Source organism: Hyperoodon ampullatus (genome assembly GCF_949752795.1).
Source record: "Hyperoodon ampullatus genome assembly, chromosome: X".
NCBI lineage: Eukaryota > Metazoa > Chordata > Mammalia > Artiodactyla > Ziphiidae > Hyperoodon > Hyperoodon ampullatus.
In genome coordinates this window covers 68003278-68022730 of record NC_136913.1, presented here as the reverse complement: position 1 = coordinate 68022730, position 19453 = coordinate 68003278, and the positions used below count along the sequence as shown (strand labels likewise).

The 19453-nt window shown below is 34.4% G+C and overlaps 1 protein-coding gene across 1 annotated transcript in view; it reads left to right on the top strand.

Annotated features, from left to right (window-relative positions):
* BRWD3 (bromodomain and WD repeat domain containing 3) overlaps positions 1–15640 on the top strand; it is a gene marked incomplete at both ends in the record, with an annotated part of 116692 nt that extends 101052 nt beyond the window's left edge. The window contains 8 exons of the mRNA XM_079727528.1: positions 3233–3289; positions 4379–4519; positions 5399–5473; positions 6817–6966; positions 8286–8449; positions 8816–8913; positions 9459–9617; positions 14886–15640. Coding sequence (XP_079583654.1) covers positions 3233–3289; positions 4379–4519; positions 5399–5473; positions 6817–6966; positions 8286–8449; positions 8816–8913; positions 9459–9617; positions 14886–15640 — 1599 coding nt within the window. The remainder of the gene's footprint in view (positions 1–3232; positions 3290–4378; positions 4520–5398; positions 5474–6816; positions 6967–8285; positions 8450–8815; positions 8914–9458; positions 9618–14885) is intronic.
* Positions 15641–19453: the final 3813 nt, after the last annotated feature.

The window sequence follows — 19453 nt, the reverse complement described above, 5'->3', positions numbered from 1 at the left end:
GGTAGTTCTGTTTTTAATTTTTTGAGGAACCTCCATACTGTTTTCCATAGTGGCTGTACCAATTTACATTCCTACCAACAGTGCACAAGGACTCTCTTTTCTCCACATCCTCACCAGCACTTGTTATTTCTTTGTCTATTTGATAATAACCATTCTAACAGGTGTGAGGTGATATTTCACTGTGGTTTTCATTTGCTTTTCCCTGATGATTAGTGATGTTGAGTGCCTTTTCATGTACCTGTTGGCTGTTTGGATGTCTCCTTTGGAAATATGTCTATTCAGTTTCTCTACCTATTTTTTAATTGGATTATTTGTTCTTTTGCTATCAAGTTGTTTATATCTTTTGGATATTAACCCCCTATGAAATATATGATTTGCAAATATTTTCTCCCATTTGGTACATTGCCTTTCATTTTGTTGATGGTTTTCTTTACTGTGCAGAAGTAGTCAAGTAGTCCCACTTGTTTATTTTTGCTTTTGTTTCCTTTTATTACCTTTGGATTTTGTCACATCCAAAAACATCATTGTCAAGACAAATGTCAAGCAGCTTACCCCTCTGTGTTTTCTCTTAGGAGTTTTTGTTGTTGTTGTTGTTGTTTTGTTTTGTTCACGGTATGCGGGCCTCTCACTGTTGTGGCCTCTCCCATTGTGGAGCACAGGCTCCGGACGTGCAGGCTCAGCAGCCATGTCTCACGGGCCCAGCCTCTCCGCGGCATGTGGGATCTTCCTGGACCAGGGCACGAACTCGTGTCCCCTGCATCGGCAGGTGAACTCTCAACCACTGTGCCACCAGGGAAGCCCTCTCTTAGGAGTTTTATGGTTTCATGTCTTACATCCAAGTCCTTAATCCATTTTGAGTTGTGTTTAATGTATGGTGTAAGATAGGTGTCCAGTTCCATTCTTTTGCAGGTAGATATCCAGTTTTCCCAGCACAATTTATTGAAGAAACTATCCTTTCCCTATTTTATATTCTTGGCTCTTCTGTTGTAAATTAATTGACCAATATGCATGGGTTTATTTCTGTGCTCTATTCTGTTCCATTGATCTCTGTGTTTTATGTCAATATCATACTCTTGTGATTACTATATATTTGTAACATAGTTTGGTATCTGGAGGTGTGATGCCTCCAGCTTTGTTCTTCTTTCTCAAGATTGCTATTAGAATTCTTTTATATGGTTCCATATGAATTTTAAGATTATTTTCTATTTCTGCAAAAAATGCTGTTGGAAATTGTACTGAATCTGTATATTGCTTTGAGTACTACAAACATTTTTTTTTATTAGTTTCTGCTTTATAACAAAGTGAATCAGTCATACATATACATCTGTTCCCACATCCCTTCCCTCATGCATCTCCCTCCCTCCCACCCTCCCCATCCCACCCCTCCAGGCGGTCACAAAGCACCCAGCTGATCTCTCTGTGCTCTGCGGCTGCTTCCCACTATCTATCTACCTTACGTTTGGTAGTGTATATATGTCCATGCCTCTCTTTCGCTTTGTCACAGCTTACCCTTCCCCCTCCCCATATCCTCAAGTCCATTCTCAAGTAGGTCTGTGTCTTTATTCCTGTCTTACCCCTATGTTCTTCATGACATTTGTTTTTCTTAAATTCCATATATATGATATTCATTTTCCCAATCCATGCGCATGGACTATCTTTCCATTTATTTGTGTATTCTTCTGTTTCATCAATGTCTTATAGTTTTCAGTGTCCAGATCTTTCAACTCCTTGGTTAAATTTATTCCTAGGTATTTTATTCTTTTTGATGCAATTATAAATGGCATTATTTTCTTAATTTATCTTTCTGATAGCCCATTATTAGTGTATAGAAACACAACTTATTTTTGTATATTGATTTTGTATCCTTCAACTTTACTGAGTTTGTTGATTAGTTCTAGCAGTTTTTTGGTGGAGTATTTAGAGTTTTCTATATGTAACATTATGTCATCTGCTAACAGAGGCAGTATTACTTCTTCCTTTTTAATTTGGATGTCTTTTGTTTTTCTTGACTAATTGTTCTAGCTAGGACTTCCAATACTATGTTAAATAAAATAAAAGAGTGGGCATCCTTGTCTCGTTCCTGATCTTAGAGGAAAAGCTTTTGGGGTTTTTCCATTGACCATGAAGTTAGCTGTGAGTTTGTCATATATGGCCTTTATTATGTTGAAATAAAATCTATACCTATTTTGTTATACCTTTTGGATATTAAACCCACAGGGAGTTTTTATCATGGATGGATGTTGCTCACCTCAGAATGGCACTCTGGGTTAGAATAGAAAATTAAAGTAAAGTGTAATTCAGCAATTTTAGAAAGGGAAACCAATGGCTCATGAGCTACTTTGCTTTTTTTAAAAAAAAAATTATTTGGGTATAGTTGATTTGCAATGCTGTGTTAATTTCAGGTGTACAGCAAAGTGAATCTATTATACATATACATATACATATATCCACTCTTTTTTAGATTATTTTCCCATATAGGCCATTACAGAGTATTGAGTACAGTTCCCTGTGCTAGACAGTAGGTCCTTATTAGTTATCTATTTTATATATAGTAGTGTGAATACGTCAATCCCAATCTTCCAGTTTATCCCTCCCCCACCGTTACCCGCCTGGTAACCATAAATTTATTTTCTACATCTGTAACTCTATTTCTGTTTTGTAGATAAGTTCATTTGTAGCCGTTTTCTAGATTATCCGAGGCATTACCAATGTGCTTCACCATCACCAAGTTAATAGTGGTGTGTGGGCCTTGCCTCTTTGTATTAAAAAACCAACCCTCAGAGGGATACTTAACTGAATCTTATGTTTTAATACACATTCATATTTTCCCTATAGAAAAGAGATGTATTTCTTGAAGTAGCAAAATATTAATCATGAGTAATTCATGATTATAGTATATTAAATTAGCATGTCATGTAAAATAATTTTAAAAAAAATACTAACATTTAGGTACAACTTTAGATACCAATCATTGTACTTCCCCCCTCACTTCCTATTCTGATTTAAAGAGAAACCTCATTTACTCTTCTTCTCCCAGTATATTTTCCAACTTGTATATAGCATGTAGGTGAAGTTTGGAGTGAGTCTCCCTCCCAACTTTGTTCTTCTGTTGCCTGGTCCAATGAGGGAGTTAATTGTGATTATATTTGTCATTTCTTTGTAAATTTTATCTAATTTGTAAGACTAATTTATAAACTTAATATCTTCTCCCACTCTTCCATTTTAATTTTAGGATACAGAAATGGTTGATTTAGATTCAGATGGTCCTGGTACTTCATCTGGAAGAAGGGTAAGTGGATAAATGAACTGCTGATAAGAAAAAATTCAGGCTTCCTGTGTCAGGGATCCCTAAGACCAACTCCACATATTTGGAGAATTGCTAGAAAGACTTATGGAACTCAGTATATATACTTGTTAACTCATTGCTAAGGTTTATGACAGTGACACAGTAAGGATACACAGCTGGATCACAGGGAAAAAGATACAGGCAGAGTCTGGAGGAATCCATGTGCAGTTTTCTTTATGTTCTCTCTCTCCTCTGAAGGGCCACACAGAGTACATTCTTTCCCCACAGTGAAAATATAGCAACATGTGTGTGATTAGAGACTGAGCTCCCAAAGAATTTATTGGGAGCTTGTTATGTAAACCCCATCTAGCTAGCACATGCCAAGATTCCAGACTCCCAGAAAGCAGGAAAGCATAGGAAATGTACAGGCAAGTGAATGTTCGGCACAAGTGACATTCTTTGTACAAACAGTGTGGGCACAGTAAACCACCTTTATTATTTAGGAAAGAGTTCAAGTACCAAGTTCTTAGACGCCAGTCAAGGGCCAACCTTATAAGCAAGCCCTGCTATAGAGAGCCTCAGGTCTGTTATGTTAACTCTGTTCTGCACACTTCTCCTCTATGATAATTAGACAAACATTTGTTGTATATAAGGAAAATGTTTCCTTTCGAATACTGAAACAGATTGTGTAAAAATGGCATCAAATAGTAAAGGCAAGAATATATTATGACCACAAAGGATTTACTTAAGAATATATATATTGTTCAAGTGTTATTTTAAGAAAATTACGGTGCCATTGTCAAATATTCTTAACTAGCAGCAAAGACTAAGGTATTAAAATTATTGACCTTGTAGATTTTCTTAAAATGAGAATTCAGAATGCTAGAATTCTTGCTGTTTCTAAGAATATAATATCCAGTTTTTATTTGTTTATATTTTTGCCAGGGAGAATGATGTTTAATCTAAACTAAGAAACTTTTAAATAGCAGCTGCTCTATCTTATATAGATATATATTAACATAGGAAGACAGGAGAAAATCAATGAAGACTTAAGGAAAGAGCTTTTAGATATAATTCTTTTAAAATCTACAGGTCAAATGCCGAGGCAGAAGACTGTCTTTAAAGTGTAATCCTGATGCTTGGAGAAAACAATGCACAGAACTGTTGGGCCTCATTTATGAACGTGAAGACTCAGAGCCATTTCGACAGCCATCTGATCCTCTTTCCTACCCAGTAAGTATAGTTATTTAAATAATTACCAATATGTAATTTCCCATAAATGTCCATGCTAAGTTCTAGTTAAGAGCCCTTTCCCCCCTTTCTTCCTTCCTTCCTTCTTCCTTCTTTGTTTGTGTATCTTTGAATTGTGAAAGTGGGTAGTGTGATTAGTCATGACTTTTTTAAATGCCTGACATGTACTTTGTAAATTACACAGTTGTAAACCAAATTTTAATCTAAACATCTTTGAATTTCCTTGCTGCTTTTATTTTGCATATTTGTATAATGTATCTTATTAACTTCTAATAAGCTTCTACACACTGGAAACCCTTGATAACATATACCAGCCCTATTTAATTTACAATAAATAAGTTCTTCAATATGATCACTTAGAGTAATCAATATGCCAAATTACTTTTCGTCAAAGATAAAAGCATGAGAACTTAAATTAGAGGATTCCTTTTCTAGGAGTATATCTATTTATATGTTGAATAACCTTTTAGTATAGATAGCAAATCTGTTTTAGCTTTTTCAGAAAAAAGGTACAGCAATATTTCAGAAATACATCAAACTATCCTCTGAAATTAGTAAACATCAGTATTCTCTGCATACACAGGTTTCAGTTGGGAAAAAATATTATTCAAATAAGGAACAAAATTACATTCAACAAAACTTGATTTGTTTTTGTAGGGGGTTTAGGTAGAATAAATTAGTTTTGTGTTTTTCATGGTAGAGGAGAATGGTGAATGTAGAATTCCTTCATCTTAAATTATAGTCAGTAAAAACGTAATTCCTGTTTATGGATCTTTGAGCTTTAAATCATAATTGCATTGCAAGTCTTGATATTTTGTTGTGGTGGCCTGGAAATACAATATATCTTCTTTACCCTAATAGGGCCATCAAGAGCAAGAGGGTGAATCCTCTGAGTCAGTTATTCCAGAACGACAACAAGATCCATCTCTTTGTGAGGTAGGCCTAGTAGTCTCTTAAAAGGCATATATGTTCTGGTTGTTTTTGTGTTGTTTTACTTTTTTTAAATCCCCATACTGTAAATAAACCTTTTACAATTTGTAAAGCTATTTTTCAACTTTGCTCACTATCTTTTTACCTTTGTTTGAGTTTTTGGTTGTTTATTTTTTGTTTTTTAAACAACACATGCTCTGGAGAGTTCTTTGTAGCATCTGGGTAGATGTTTGTTTCTATAGGTCTAAAACTACTGTAGCAGAGTAGAAAACATAATTACACAACATAATTATGTCTGTAACTGCAGCTGATTGTTCCTAGTGGGACTTTATTCAGCAGGCTGACTGGGTCTTTTGAGTTTTGGTCATTGTATTACATGAAGTTCCGATATTTTTTCTCTTTGAAAATGTTTGTTTCATAAGCCATATTATGTTGAAATACACTTTGGTTTTTATGATTTAGCAAAAAAATTTAAGAAGATACATTAAGATCAACTGTGGTTTCTCATACTTTGAAAAATACTTTCTCTTTTTTTAATACCTTTCTTCTGCCCCTTCATCTGGCCCTTTGGATTCTCCTTTGAGAGAAATGTTGTGCTTTTATTTCTTAATGATTCTAAGTAGGATGAAGGATCTAATATTGACTATGGTTTTCACTCCAGAACATGTTTATTATTGGTGGTTGTGGTATACATAAGTATATATTTCAGATGTAATTCCATATGATAACCCTAGGAATATCTTAACTAGACTTGAAAGATTTAGGTTAAAATAGAAAGAATCTTCTCCTACCACTAACTAATAAAGATCAAACTAATTATGAATCTGAGACTGAAGACTTTAGATGAAGCACAAGTGTCACATTTATTAAAAAAACAAAAAGATAGGAGAAAGGCACAAACATGGCCAATTTGATTTTGACCTTCAACTAATGACAGTTTAGGTAGAATACCCTCATGCCAACTCCCTGGCACATTGCTCAATGAAAGTAGAAGATGGGATTATTCACACAGAATTAAATAATTCCATGTCACAAATTCGCTACCTATTTCCAAGATATTCCCATCTATGTAGAGATGAAGCCAGTGGCTGTGGATTTTCTGTTCTGTCCCTTGAGAGAGTCATATGGTTTTCCATTGAAAGGTGAGGGCTAAGACCCTCCCACAGACCCCTGCTGTTTCCCTGAGCCACCAAAGACCTCTATTAAATGGATGGTTTGGGACTACGAAGAGGTAACTGGCAGATTGAAGAGCAGTGTGTTTGTTTCATGATGATGCAAATCTCAGTCCCATTGTATTATGTAGTGTTGTTACTCAGCCTGTGTGTTTAATAACACATTCTTCTTTGTAGGATTGTCATGTTATAGACACTCCTATGGACTTCAGCACTGTGAAAGAAACTTTGGAAGCAGGAAACTATGGTAGTCCTCTGGAATTTTATAAGGATGTTCGCCAAATATTCAGCAACTCCAAAGCTTATACCTCTAATAAAAAGTCAAGGGTATGAAAAAAACAATATTAGGTGGATTAATTACCTAAGTGTTTAGTTATATATATCAGGCAATTTTCTTTCACCAGTTTTAAAATTGCTAAACAAGTATGTTCTACCATTCTGACATAGTTTCTAAAGTTTGATTCTCAGTACTTTCCCTGAAACAGTTTATTAAGCATGCATTAAAGATACATTTAGCATAGTCATTCTGAAATTAAACCCTTCTTCCTTTCTCCTACCTGCCTCTTCTTTACTCTTAAGTAATACCTATATTTGCCAGAGAGAAGTCAAGGAAAGTAGTGGTAGAAATTTGAGTACTCTTTAATATGTCCAATAAATAATCTGATAAATAAAAATGGTTGATTGGATTAATTTATATGAAATATTTAGATTAGCTCTGAATATTTATGTTCCTTTATTATAACAAATTAGTGAACTATATTGGGAAATTATAACTGTTTATTCATACTCACATTTAATACTTTCTCTGTGTTTTGTCAGTATTTAAGCATCTTGAGAATGAAAAAGTAATAATTTTTTGTGTTTTCTAATCACTAGTATCTGATTAACTTTAAAATCAATTGCACAGTAGGTATATACATGCTCACTTCCACTTCATATGACATGAATTTTCACTGATTTCTGTACACATAATTTTTCACACTTGATTTATTTTCTACATTTACATGTGTACTGATAAATATTTGTATAATCTTTAAACAGTAGGTTTTATATTTTGAAGCCTTTTTAAAAAATATATATTATGAATATTTTTCCATCTTATTATTACTCTTTGAAAACAGAAGAGTAGGTGGTTTTGTGTAGGTGGTTTTGTGTTGTTTAACCAGCGTCCTGGTGCTAGAGATTTAGGTTGTTTTTAGTTTTTCACTTAAAATGGATAATGCTGTGTCTAACATCTTTAACATCCTTGAACGTAATTATTTTTTGTGTGTAATTCTCTGATATTTCCTTAGGATAGATTCCTAAAGAAGAAATTATTAGCCAAAGGATGTATATATTTTAACGTTTTTGGCAAATATTGCAGATTGTCCTTAGAATGTTGTTCAAGTTAAAATACCCACTGGCAATGTATAAGAATGTTTTTTCCTCCCCTTCCCAACATTGGATATTATCTTTTAAAAATCTTTATTAATTTGTAGGTGAAAATGGTATTTTGTTTAATTCTTCAGGAAGAATTTTTCAAGTGTAAGAAGCACATATATTATGTCTGAAAGGATGATGTTGATATTGTTCAGGCATGTTTATAACCTGTTATTTTTATATAATTAAAGTAGTTGGTAAAACAAGACTAATTTCTACCTTTTCAGATCTATAGCATGACATTGCGATTATCTGCCTTATTTGAAAGTCATATTAAAAATATCGTCTCTGAATATAAGTCAGCAATCCAGAGTCAGAAGAGGAGAAGGCCACGGTACAGAAAACGTCTAAGAAGTAGCAGCAGTTCATTATCTAGTAGCAGAGCTCCTAGGTATATTACATTGACATAGCAGTTTAGTTTTCAAAGCATCTTGTATGTATTACCTCACTTCTTAAAGTTTATTGACTGCTTTGAAGGAATCCAAGAGTTTTTTTGTTGTTGTTGTTAGAACTCTTATACCTGTGTAAAGGTGGAGCTGGTAACCCAAAGCCTTGTTTATATGGATTTTACTATACCAAAACCTTTTTTTTTTAATTTTAATGATTGAAATTTAACTTTGTCCTATTACCAATTTGAAGTATTTCACTTAAATTATATTGCATTTCTTCTTTGCTTAGCTTAAGCATTTTGTATCATACTATCATAATATATTGCTAATAGAAAAAATTGTTCATTATTATATATTTTTACTTATAGTCCAAAAGGGAAACAGAAACAAATGAAGTTACAGCCTAAAAATGACCAGAATACCTCAGTGTCTTATGCCAGGACTAGCTCTCCTTTCTCATCTCCTGGTAAATATGTCTTTTGTTTTTAGTGTTCTGTATTTTAGTTTAACTAAAGAATATAGAAGAGGCAGCATGGTTTATAATGCAAGGAGCAGTGGATTTGGATGTATCAATAGAAAAGTTGCATTTTATCCCCAGTTCTCTGTGGCCCTGGGTAAGACATTAGGTCATAGGACTTAGTTTCTTCATTTTTAAAGTGAGGGTGTTAAGACTAGATGAATTTTAAAGTCACTTAGTTTTAAAATTATGTGACTTTATGATTTTTAACATCTGTAATATCTCAGACCACTCATCTATAATATATTTGCCAACCTAAGAATTGACGATTCATAGTGTGGGGAGGTGGTTTCCTTGGACAAGGTTTTCTGACAAACTGTGCTTGAAAGCTTAATGATGTAATAAAACATTTGTTCTCAAAATATTCATATTTTCTTTAAACAGTTTGTAATTTTGATGTTAGAGTGAAATAACTGAGATATAGTTTTTAAAAAAGCCTGTTTAAATTTCTGAAAAGATAATTATGTTAACATTACAATTTTTTTAAATGTAAGTTTCAGATGCTGCTGAAGGGCTGTCACTGTATTTACTTGATGACGAACTGGATGGGCCATTTTCTTCATCGAGCTTCAGTGGATATAGCCGAAGTGGAAATAGCCATGACCCAGGGAAAGCCAAATCATTTCGAAATAAAGTTTTGCCGATTAAACAAGGTAAGAAATAAATATGGACAGGGCATTTATTCTTTGTTCCTTTATGATGGCAGACAAATCATTTAAAAGCTGATGTATTTAGGTAGTAAAAATTAGCATGTTCTTATAGTTAATGAGGATTTCAATATTGTCAGACTTGAGTCATATAGGGTTTCATATGCAGATTTCCAAACATATCTTAGTCTTTTAAAATAAAATTTTAAATGAGTAGGGAGAAAAAACTAAATGAAGAGATCTTTCCCCAAGCACAGTAAAAACTAGACTGTTTGACACATTTAGGGTTTTTCATATTATTAAACCATATGAATAAGAAAGGAAAAAGAATCCAAAATCACCTTTAAATAGGCCTCATATATATATATATATATATATATATATATATATATATATATATATATTTAGGCCTCATATTTTTAAGGGCTACCCCAATTTTACAAAAGGGTTTGTGTTGAAAAGTGAGCCTTCTTTCAGTCAACATCCACTTCTAAAACCTTCCTTTGGTTTTCCAGTTATGTTACTCAGATATTCTCTTCCTTTGGGGGCCTGCTGTCTCAATAATTCAGGGGTTTTCAGACTGTTCTACCTATTTCTGGATAATCCAAAAAGGTACTTCAGAAATACTCAGAAGAACTTTCTCCTTTCAACCAGAACAACTCTGTTTTTTATTTCATGTGATGAGCTTTCATATAACTTTTATTTGAATTATAATTTTCACTGCTTAAAAAGAAATCACAGACCTAATAATTCATTATCAGGTACATCCATTTTGGACCATGTCTGAGGGCATCGGTTATAAATACTGGAAGGTTATTGTTGTTATGCAGACTTTCTTCTTATACTTAGTCCTATGTTATGGACCCTGAGCATGTTCACAGAAAGTTCTAATATGTTCATCTATTTGAAGTTTGTGAAGAATGATTAATATGCTTTTATAAATATCTTTATTGGAATATATATTTCTATTTTATATAAATTTTTAATGAAAGATTAAGTAGCTTATTCATTGTTATTGAAGTATCAAATAACTTAAAAATAGATGTTCTAAAGATATATTTTATATCAGTTATGTAAGAAATATTGAAACTTCAGATTACTTTAAAATAATTAGTGCCTTTATTTTTCCAATTTATATCTTTACCCTCTCCTCTGATCCTGCTGCCATTGCATACTCATGGCACTTCTCTTTTTGCTCTATCCTTCACTGTCAAGCTTTTAGAAAGAATAGCTTATACTTCCTACCTCTATTTTCTTTCTATTTAAACATTCCTTTATGCTTTGTAGTCTGGCCTCTTCCCATACCACTCTCCAAAAGCTTTTTTCCCCAGAATCACCAGTAATCTTCAGTGACCAACCAGTGTCCTTTTCTTAGTCCCCATCTCCTCGATCTCTCTATATCGTTGCATGCTATTGACTACACCCTCTAGGAACTCCACTGCCTGGCTTCTATACTCTACTGATCCTATATCTCTGTTTCTCCTATATTTCTATATTTTGTCTTTTCTTTGGCCTTTCATGCCACCTATTTGCAGTTTCTCACTTTTTTGTCTTCTACAAATAAAGGAATTTAATAACTACATCTATCATCTTTATGCTCATGACTCCAAATTCATATATCTAGCCCTAACATCTCTTTATTCTACCAGTCTCATTTCCAGTACTTCTTAAAAAAAAATTCCCTTGAGTGCTTATCATCCATTTTTTTTAAATTTTTTTATTAGTTTCTGCTTTATAACAAAGTGAATCAGTCATACATATACATCTGTTCCCACATCCCTTCCCTCATGCATCTCCCTCCCTCCCACCCTCCCCATCCCACCCCTCCAGGCGGTCACAAAGCACCGAGCTGATCTCCCTGTGCTATGCGGCTGCTTCCCACTAGCTATCTACCTTACGTTTGGTAGTGTATATATGTCCATGCCTCTCTTTCGCTTTGTCACAGCTTACCCTTCCCACTCCCCATATCCTCAAGTCCATTCTCAAGTAGGTCTGTGTCTTTATTCCCGTTTTACCCCTAGGTTCTTCATGACATTTTTTTTTTAATTCCATATATATGTGTTAGCATACGGTATTTGTCTTTCTCTTTCTGCCTTACTTCACTCTGTATGACAGACTCTGGGTCTATCCACCTCATCACAAATAGCTTAGTTTCGTTTCTTTTTATGGCTGAGTAATATTCCATTGTATATATGTGCCACATCTTCTTTATCCATTCATCTGATGATGGACACTTAGGTATCATCCATTTTTATGTTTCAAGATTGCTTCTTTTTTTGCACTCACTATTTCAGTTAATGGCACCATCATCTTCTGAGTCATCCAGCTTAAAATCTTACAGTGTTCTTTGACTCACCTTTTATCCCTCATAAGTGTCAGTTGCTAAGTTTTGTGAAGTCTACAACTTTTTAGTATCACTCAAATCTCTTGCTACAGTTTGTATTGCTATCCCCATAGTCTCTAGCCTAGTATAATAGTCAACATGGGCTGTCACAGCAAGATCCCACAGATTGGCTTAAACAACAGATGTTCATTTTTTAGCAGCTATATTGAGATACCATTTGACATATAAAAATTGTATATATTTAAAGTGTACAATTTGATATTTTGATATACATATACACCATGAAATGGTCACCACAATCAAACTAATTAACATATCCATCACCTCTACATAGTTACCGAGTGTGTGTGTATGTGTCTGTGTGTTCAGGAGATTTAAGGTCTATCCTCTTAGCAAATTTCAGGTATACGATACAGTATTGTTAACTGTAGTCACCATGCTGCATATGTGATATCCAGAATAACTGAATCTTTGTACCCTTTAACCAACACCTCCCCATTTTTCCTCCCTCCAGCCCCTGGCAACCTCCATCCTACTCTCTCCCTCTATGAGTGTGACTGTTTTAGATTATAGATATAAGTGATATCATGCAATATTTCTCTTTCTGTGTCTTGCATATGTTGCTTAGCATAATGTCGTCCAGCTCCATGCATGTTGTCGTAAATGGCAATATTTCCTTCTTTTATCCATTCATCTGTAAAGAGACATACAGGTTGTTTCCATGTCTTGGCTGTTGTGAATAATGCTACACTGAACATGGGAATACAGATATCTCTTCAAGATGCTGATTTCAATTTCTTTGGGTATATATCCAGAAGTGGGTTTGCTGGATCAAATTGTAGTTCTATTTTTAGTTTTTTTTAGGGAACCTCCATACTGATTTCCATAATGGCTGTACTAATTTACTTTCTCACCAACAGTGTACAGGGGTTCCCTTTACTCCACATCCTCACCAACACTTGTTATCTTTTATCTTTTTGATATTAGCCACCCTAACAGGTGTGAGGTGATATCTGATTGTGGTTTTGATTTACATTTCCCTGATGGTTAGAGATGTTGAGCACCTTTTCATATACCTACAACAGACATTTATTTTCTCACAGTTCTGGAGGTTCAAAATCCAAGACCAAGGTGCCAGCAGGGTTGGTGTCTAGTAAGGGCTTTCTTCCTGGCTTGCTCATGGCTACCTTCTCCCTGTGTCCTCGTGTGAGGTTTTTCTTTGCATACACAGACAAGGAGAGCAAGTGAGCACTGGTGTGTCTTTCTCTTATAAGGACACAGGCAAGTCCTGGTGCATTAGGGCCCACCTACCCTTATGATTTCATTTAATTTTAATTACTTCCTTAAAGGCTCCACGTACAGTCATATTGGGGGTTAGGGCTTCAACATATGTATTTGACGGGGTGGGGTGGGCACACAAAATTCAATCCATAACACCTAGACTATTAGATTAATCTTGTAATTGTGGTTACCATACAACCCTACTCTTTGCTCTCTCCAATTTTGCCAGTCCACTTTCCTGTTTTCCTCTTACCTCACTTATTTTTGCCAATTGTTCTTTATCTTTAAATGTTGGAATATACTAAGTCTCAGTCCTCAGCCACCTTCTCTCTCTTTACTTGCTCTCTCAGTGAGCTTTCTTATTTCTCTTTGCCCTAAATGTTATCTCTTTACTGAAAATTTCCAAAATTATATCTCCAACTCTATCCAAGTCTCCCCTGAGTTCTGAACTGGTATATCCACTTGCTTTTTTTCTTTTTCTTTTTTAAGATGTCTTGACTTGGATTTCTAGTAGTATTTCTATCTGGAATCTTGATTTTTTCTTTCCACCAGATTGCCCAAATCTATTCTCCTTCATTGTTCTCTAACCTAGCAAAATATCTCTACCATTCACCAACTTACTCAGGCATAAAACCTAGGAGTTGATCTTCATTTTGTGCTTAACACTTGACATCCAATCCATCAGCAATTTCTGTCAGTTTGAACTATGAAGGTTGGTTCTGGTAGCTCCCCCAGAAGGAAATATTCTAAATCTAATCACTTATCATCACCTTTATTGATACATCTCTCATCATCTCTTACCTAGACCATTGCAATGTACTCCCAACTGATCTCTGCTTTCAATCTTGCCCCTCCTATATTCCATTATCTATACAGCAACCATAGCACTCTTAAAAATGTAAATCAGATCCTGTCATTCTCTAGCTTTAAAACTCTCCACTGGCAGTCATCTCCTACTACTTCTTATTTTTCTCTTCCACTCTAATTATACTGGGTTCCTGTTTCCTTCAGTGGTATGTTCTTTCCCCAGATCTCACTTCATTCAGTTCTTTTCTCAAATACTGCCTCAGCAGAAAAGTCTTCCCTATCTAATATACCCCCCATACATACATTCACACTCTTTTTTTTACCCACTTTTCTTTTTCTTTGTAACCCATATTAGTACTTGAAGTTATATTATCTATTTGTTTACTTCATTGTCTATCAGGGTTTCCACACTAAAATATAAATTCAAAGATCAAGGACTTTGTCTCATCATTGCCATATTCCAAAGTCCATACAATGCCTGGCAGATAGTAGGTAATCAATAATATCTGTTGAATGAATGAATAAAATTATTCTGATGCATGTTCCCAGATTATTCCTTCTAGAGTTCAAGCCCTTAAAATTTCTACCAAGCTACCTCACCACCCATCATCCCTCTACACTCCCCCCATCCCCTGCAAAAAGCAATTAGATAAAAATTAAAACCTTAGTATCTTTAATTTCAAACAGATTTAAATTCATACTCCAGCACTCTCCATGATTTTACCCCATCTATCTTTGGGCACCAAATATATTTTGATAGACTTTTTATTTTACTTTTGAACCTAAATAACCATCTTATCAATGTCAAAGCTTAACTTTAAAAATTATTCATCTTGATTTAGATCACTCCCTTGATGGACCCCTTATAAATGGTGATGGCAGAGAGCCCCGGGCAGGAATCAAGAGGAAACTACTTAGTGCATCAGAAGAAGATGAGAGCATGGGAAGAGAAGAGAAAGAGAAAAAAGAAACAAAAGAGAAATCACATTTATCTTCCTCAGAGAGTGGAGAGTTAGGATCCAGTTTAAGTTCTGAAAGTACCTGTGGTTCTGATTCTGACTCTGAATCAACTTCCAGAACAGATCAAGATTACGTAGATGGCGACCATGACTATAGCAAATTCATACAAACTAGGCCTAAAAGAAAACTCAGAAAGCAATATGCCAATGGAAAAAGAAACTGGAAGACGAGAGGCACGGGAGGAAGAGGCAGATGGGGCAGATGGGGTAGATGGAGTAGAGGAGGCAGAGGAAGAGGAGGCAGGGGACGAGGCAGTCGAGGAAGAGGTGGAGGTGGCACGAGAGGGAGAGGGAGAGGGAGAGGAGGAAGAGGTGCTTCTAGAGGAGCCACCAGAGCCAAACGTGCACGTATTGCAGATGATGAATTTGATACTATGTTTTCAGGACGTTTCAGTAGACTGCCTCGAATTAAAACAAGAAACCAAGGCAGGAGGACTGTTTTATATAATGATGATTCTGATAATGACAATTTTGTGTCCACTGAAGATCCTCTAAATCTTGGTACATCCAGATCAGGCAGAGTCCGTAAAATGACAGAAAAAGCCAGGGTTAGCCATCTCATGGGATGGAATTATTAACAGTTAATAAATTTAGAATAATTTTAAAAATTTAATGGCCTTCTACTGCAGGGAATTTACCAGGAAATCTACAAAGCAAGTTGTGTGGGGACTTCTGCTTCCTTTCACATTGGTGCTTTTCCATTATGCCAGTATACATTTGTTTCAAGACTTTTGATCTCCACACTTCATTTGTTCAAACAAGCCTTATTCATTAGGCCTTAAATTTTAAAAAATTCTACACACACACACACACACACACACACAGACATACACACACACCACAGACACACTACAGATTTACTACATGAAGGGAGCATTCAGCTTCTTAAGAGTAGCATGACATTTTTATCTAAATGGAATATCCCTCTTTTGCTTTTGTATCACAGAAGTATAGCACCTTCTTACAGAGTTTTATATAGTTTGTTTTTGCCATTTTGATTCCTGTACCAGTAATAATAACTTTTGCACAATACACCAATCCTAAAGGCAGCTATTAAATGTTTACAGTTTCTATATTGTAAGAACGATCTGGATTATTTTACTCTTCCCAGGCCAAACTTTCATGAATTGTACTGAACTGAAGTATATATTTATACTACAGTTTTTTTTGGGGGTGGGGGATTCTTAATATGCTTTTCATTGATTTGCTTAATTCATGTTAAAGGTGAGAAAGGGTTGGTGCCTTGTAAATATGTAGCAAATCTTTGTGGTGTGTCCTGATGTGTGCATTAACTTTATTAAAAAAAGAATACTTGAGGTATCAATCTAGACAAGGTGCCAAATGCAAAAGTTTCTTGCATCCATTTTCTTTTTCCTATTATATTTTATTGCATTAATAGAACTTGTGTAGCTTAAAAAATAACTTAAACATTTGAAAAATCCTCATCCACAAAGAATAACTTAATAGTAGCTCAGCTACCTCTATTAACTACAACTACTGGAAACATTAAGAAAAATAGATGCTGTCATTCATTACTAAGGAGAAATAGAACAAGCTTGATAGGAGTGAATACTCATAAGTTATAAGCTGAGAGGTTAGTAATTGTATTGGTTCTCAAATTAATAGTTGTAATTAACAAACTTTCTTTAGTATGCTCTACCTTATTAGTCTTTTCTTAGAACATATTTGTATAAGTAGACTTGATCTACTACTTATATATCTCTGCTACCACTTACTATTTAACAGCTGTGAGTGACTAGTTTTGAATTTTAAAATGTAACACAGCACCTAGTTTGAGTTGGAATGTTTTGGCTAGCTAATATTTTGAATCAACTTCAATAGGGTTCTGCTCATACCATTCCAAAGGGTTCTTCTGTGATAATCTTTCAGAATAGAACCTGGTTGCACTGCACACTGATATTTTGAGTCATTATTTTATAGATTAAAACACTTTAAACCGTATGGTCTTGTTTACAGCAGTAGAGTGCACATGGTTCCATAAGTGAGCTTGAGTTCCAAGATCAATTTTACTCTTCAAATTTGAGAGATTGCAAATTCGCTAATTCATTAGATTCTTAGATTTTTTGAGGTGAGAAGGATAATATTGATCTCTGTTTTTGTAGCAACCGATTTGTTGCACATAGATCAGTCTTGTGGGATAAAAGAAACGTTTTAATGTATGCTTAGTAATCCCAGGATATTTCCTAAGCTAATGTATTTGTCTCATGCTTTCAATCATTTCATGCATCTGAAAATCCTTAAGTGCAGAGGAAGGAGTACACACATAACTTTGCTTTTTTGGTTGGGTTGGGTGGGGGTTATTCTCGGACTAACATCTTTAAGCAATTTTCACTTGCAGTAGAAATGATGTTCAGGCTTTAAGAAAGTATTGTGAATTAGTATTGTGAATTATTAATGGAACTAACTTCTGTTACTGGACAGTAGATCAAGCTGATTTTTTGTTGTTGTTGTTGTTGTTGTCTACTTTTCACTAAACCAAAATTACTTCTGTTTGTAACTCAGCTGCCACTTTTAACCATAATATAGATTCAAAAATATTCATGTTTAAAACTCTACATTTGATTTTTGCTAAAATCTACTATTTTAGTTGTTCATATCTTAGACATTTAGACTAAATGTGTGCCTGTGTTTTCCTGGAATCGATAACACTTTGGCCTACCCTATTCAAAGTAACATAGTTACTTAAATTCATGGATATACTCAAATGTGTATCATGTGTATCATTTTAGTGTGAAAAAAAATTTTTGACATTCTTCTATGAAGAGCCGACCTCTTGAAATGTAGAAGAATTGCCATCTGTGTGATTTAGCTATCTCAAGCTTTATTTATAATTTATTTTGAAAAATAAAAATGGCACATTTATTTCCCAAACGTCAAGATTTTCTAGGTTTAGATAATTAGAATAATAAGGCTGAAGACATTTTTAAGCATATTTTATATGTAGTGAGATACTGTGAAAATACTAGTGAACAGCATTTTGCTGTGATATTGATTTCAGTTATTAGGATTTAAAGTTAGTCACCAGGGTATGTTAGATGAGCATAGTTATCATTTATTACAAAACAAACAGATTGTTTTCTGTTTGCATGCAAATTATTTTAATAAGTGTGAAAATAAAAGTTTGGAAGACAGTATTTTTACTTTTATATCTGGACTCCCTCCCCCCCCCATTTATACTTTGCTTTTTTTTTGTAATACCACCTCCTGTGAATGTGTTGTAATTTATATCGCATTGATATTTTATCACTTTAATTTTTTAGAGGTCCTTAAAACCTAAATAAGATCTGGGTTTAGCCATAGCAAAGAAAGTAGGAAATGAGCTAAGAATTTTGAAGAAAAGTCTAAATCTTAAATGAATTGCTAAGAAAAAAACAGTTACATTTAGGCCCATGAGACCATATACATGTACAAGCCTATTCATATGCTAGATATTAACAGTCAATGAATTGTAATATTTCTCATGAATGCTAAAAATGTTTTAATTCCCAGCTTTAAGATCCTAGCATGTGTATCTGTTTATGAAAACAGAATTGTGTGTTTCTTCTATGGCTTGCTGTGTGTATCTCTTCCAGCAATAGGATGATTTCCAAAACATTCACTAGCCTATTAATGTAATGACTAGATATGTTTGTGTGTGTGCACGTGGGTGCTCGTGCCTGCACGCACACACACACATGCATAGGTCTATATGTAGATTTTTCCCCCCAACTTGACACGCTTTATCTCAGACATTAAAAAAAAAAGTTTGTATGGAAGACAGCCGTTTTCACTGTCTACCAATTTATTGCCTCTCTTGTAAAGTGCTTAGCCTGTATATATACTGCTTGATCATCCATATCATTATGCCTTCTAGATAAACAATCTAGGTTTTGTCGTGTACATGTGTCCTATTTTTTTTAAATCTAATTTGCCCTTCTTTCATATGTTTCTTTGTCTGTTTCCCTTCCCAGAGATCAGGCTTGTGCTGGAATTCTTCCATACAGCACTTTGTTTACCCAGAGGCTAAGAAACTGAGTAAAATTAATAAATCTTATTCTGCACAACTGTGTGCTCAGATACCTAACTCAGCCTTCCAGTACTTTGAAGTAAATTTGAGTCATTTACCTTTGTTTTTGTTTTTGTTGTAATCCTAGGTTGTCATCAGACAATAACAGAATAATTAAAAGAGAAAGATGTGAATGCTACTTCTAGCTTTTTGATAAAAACATTTTTGAGCATTTTTCAAAATTTGTATGTTGTGGTAGTGATAAAATTAAACACCTTGTTACTTGCTTATATATCTCGGGAATTATTTTATGCACATTTACCAACTGGTACTTATCTTTAAAGTTGGAATTTTCTTTTTTTTTTAAGCTGGAATTTTCACATCC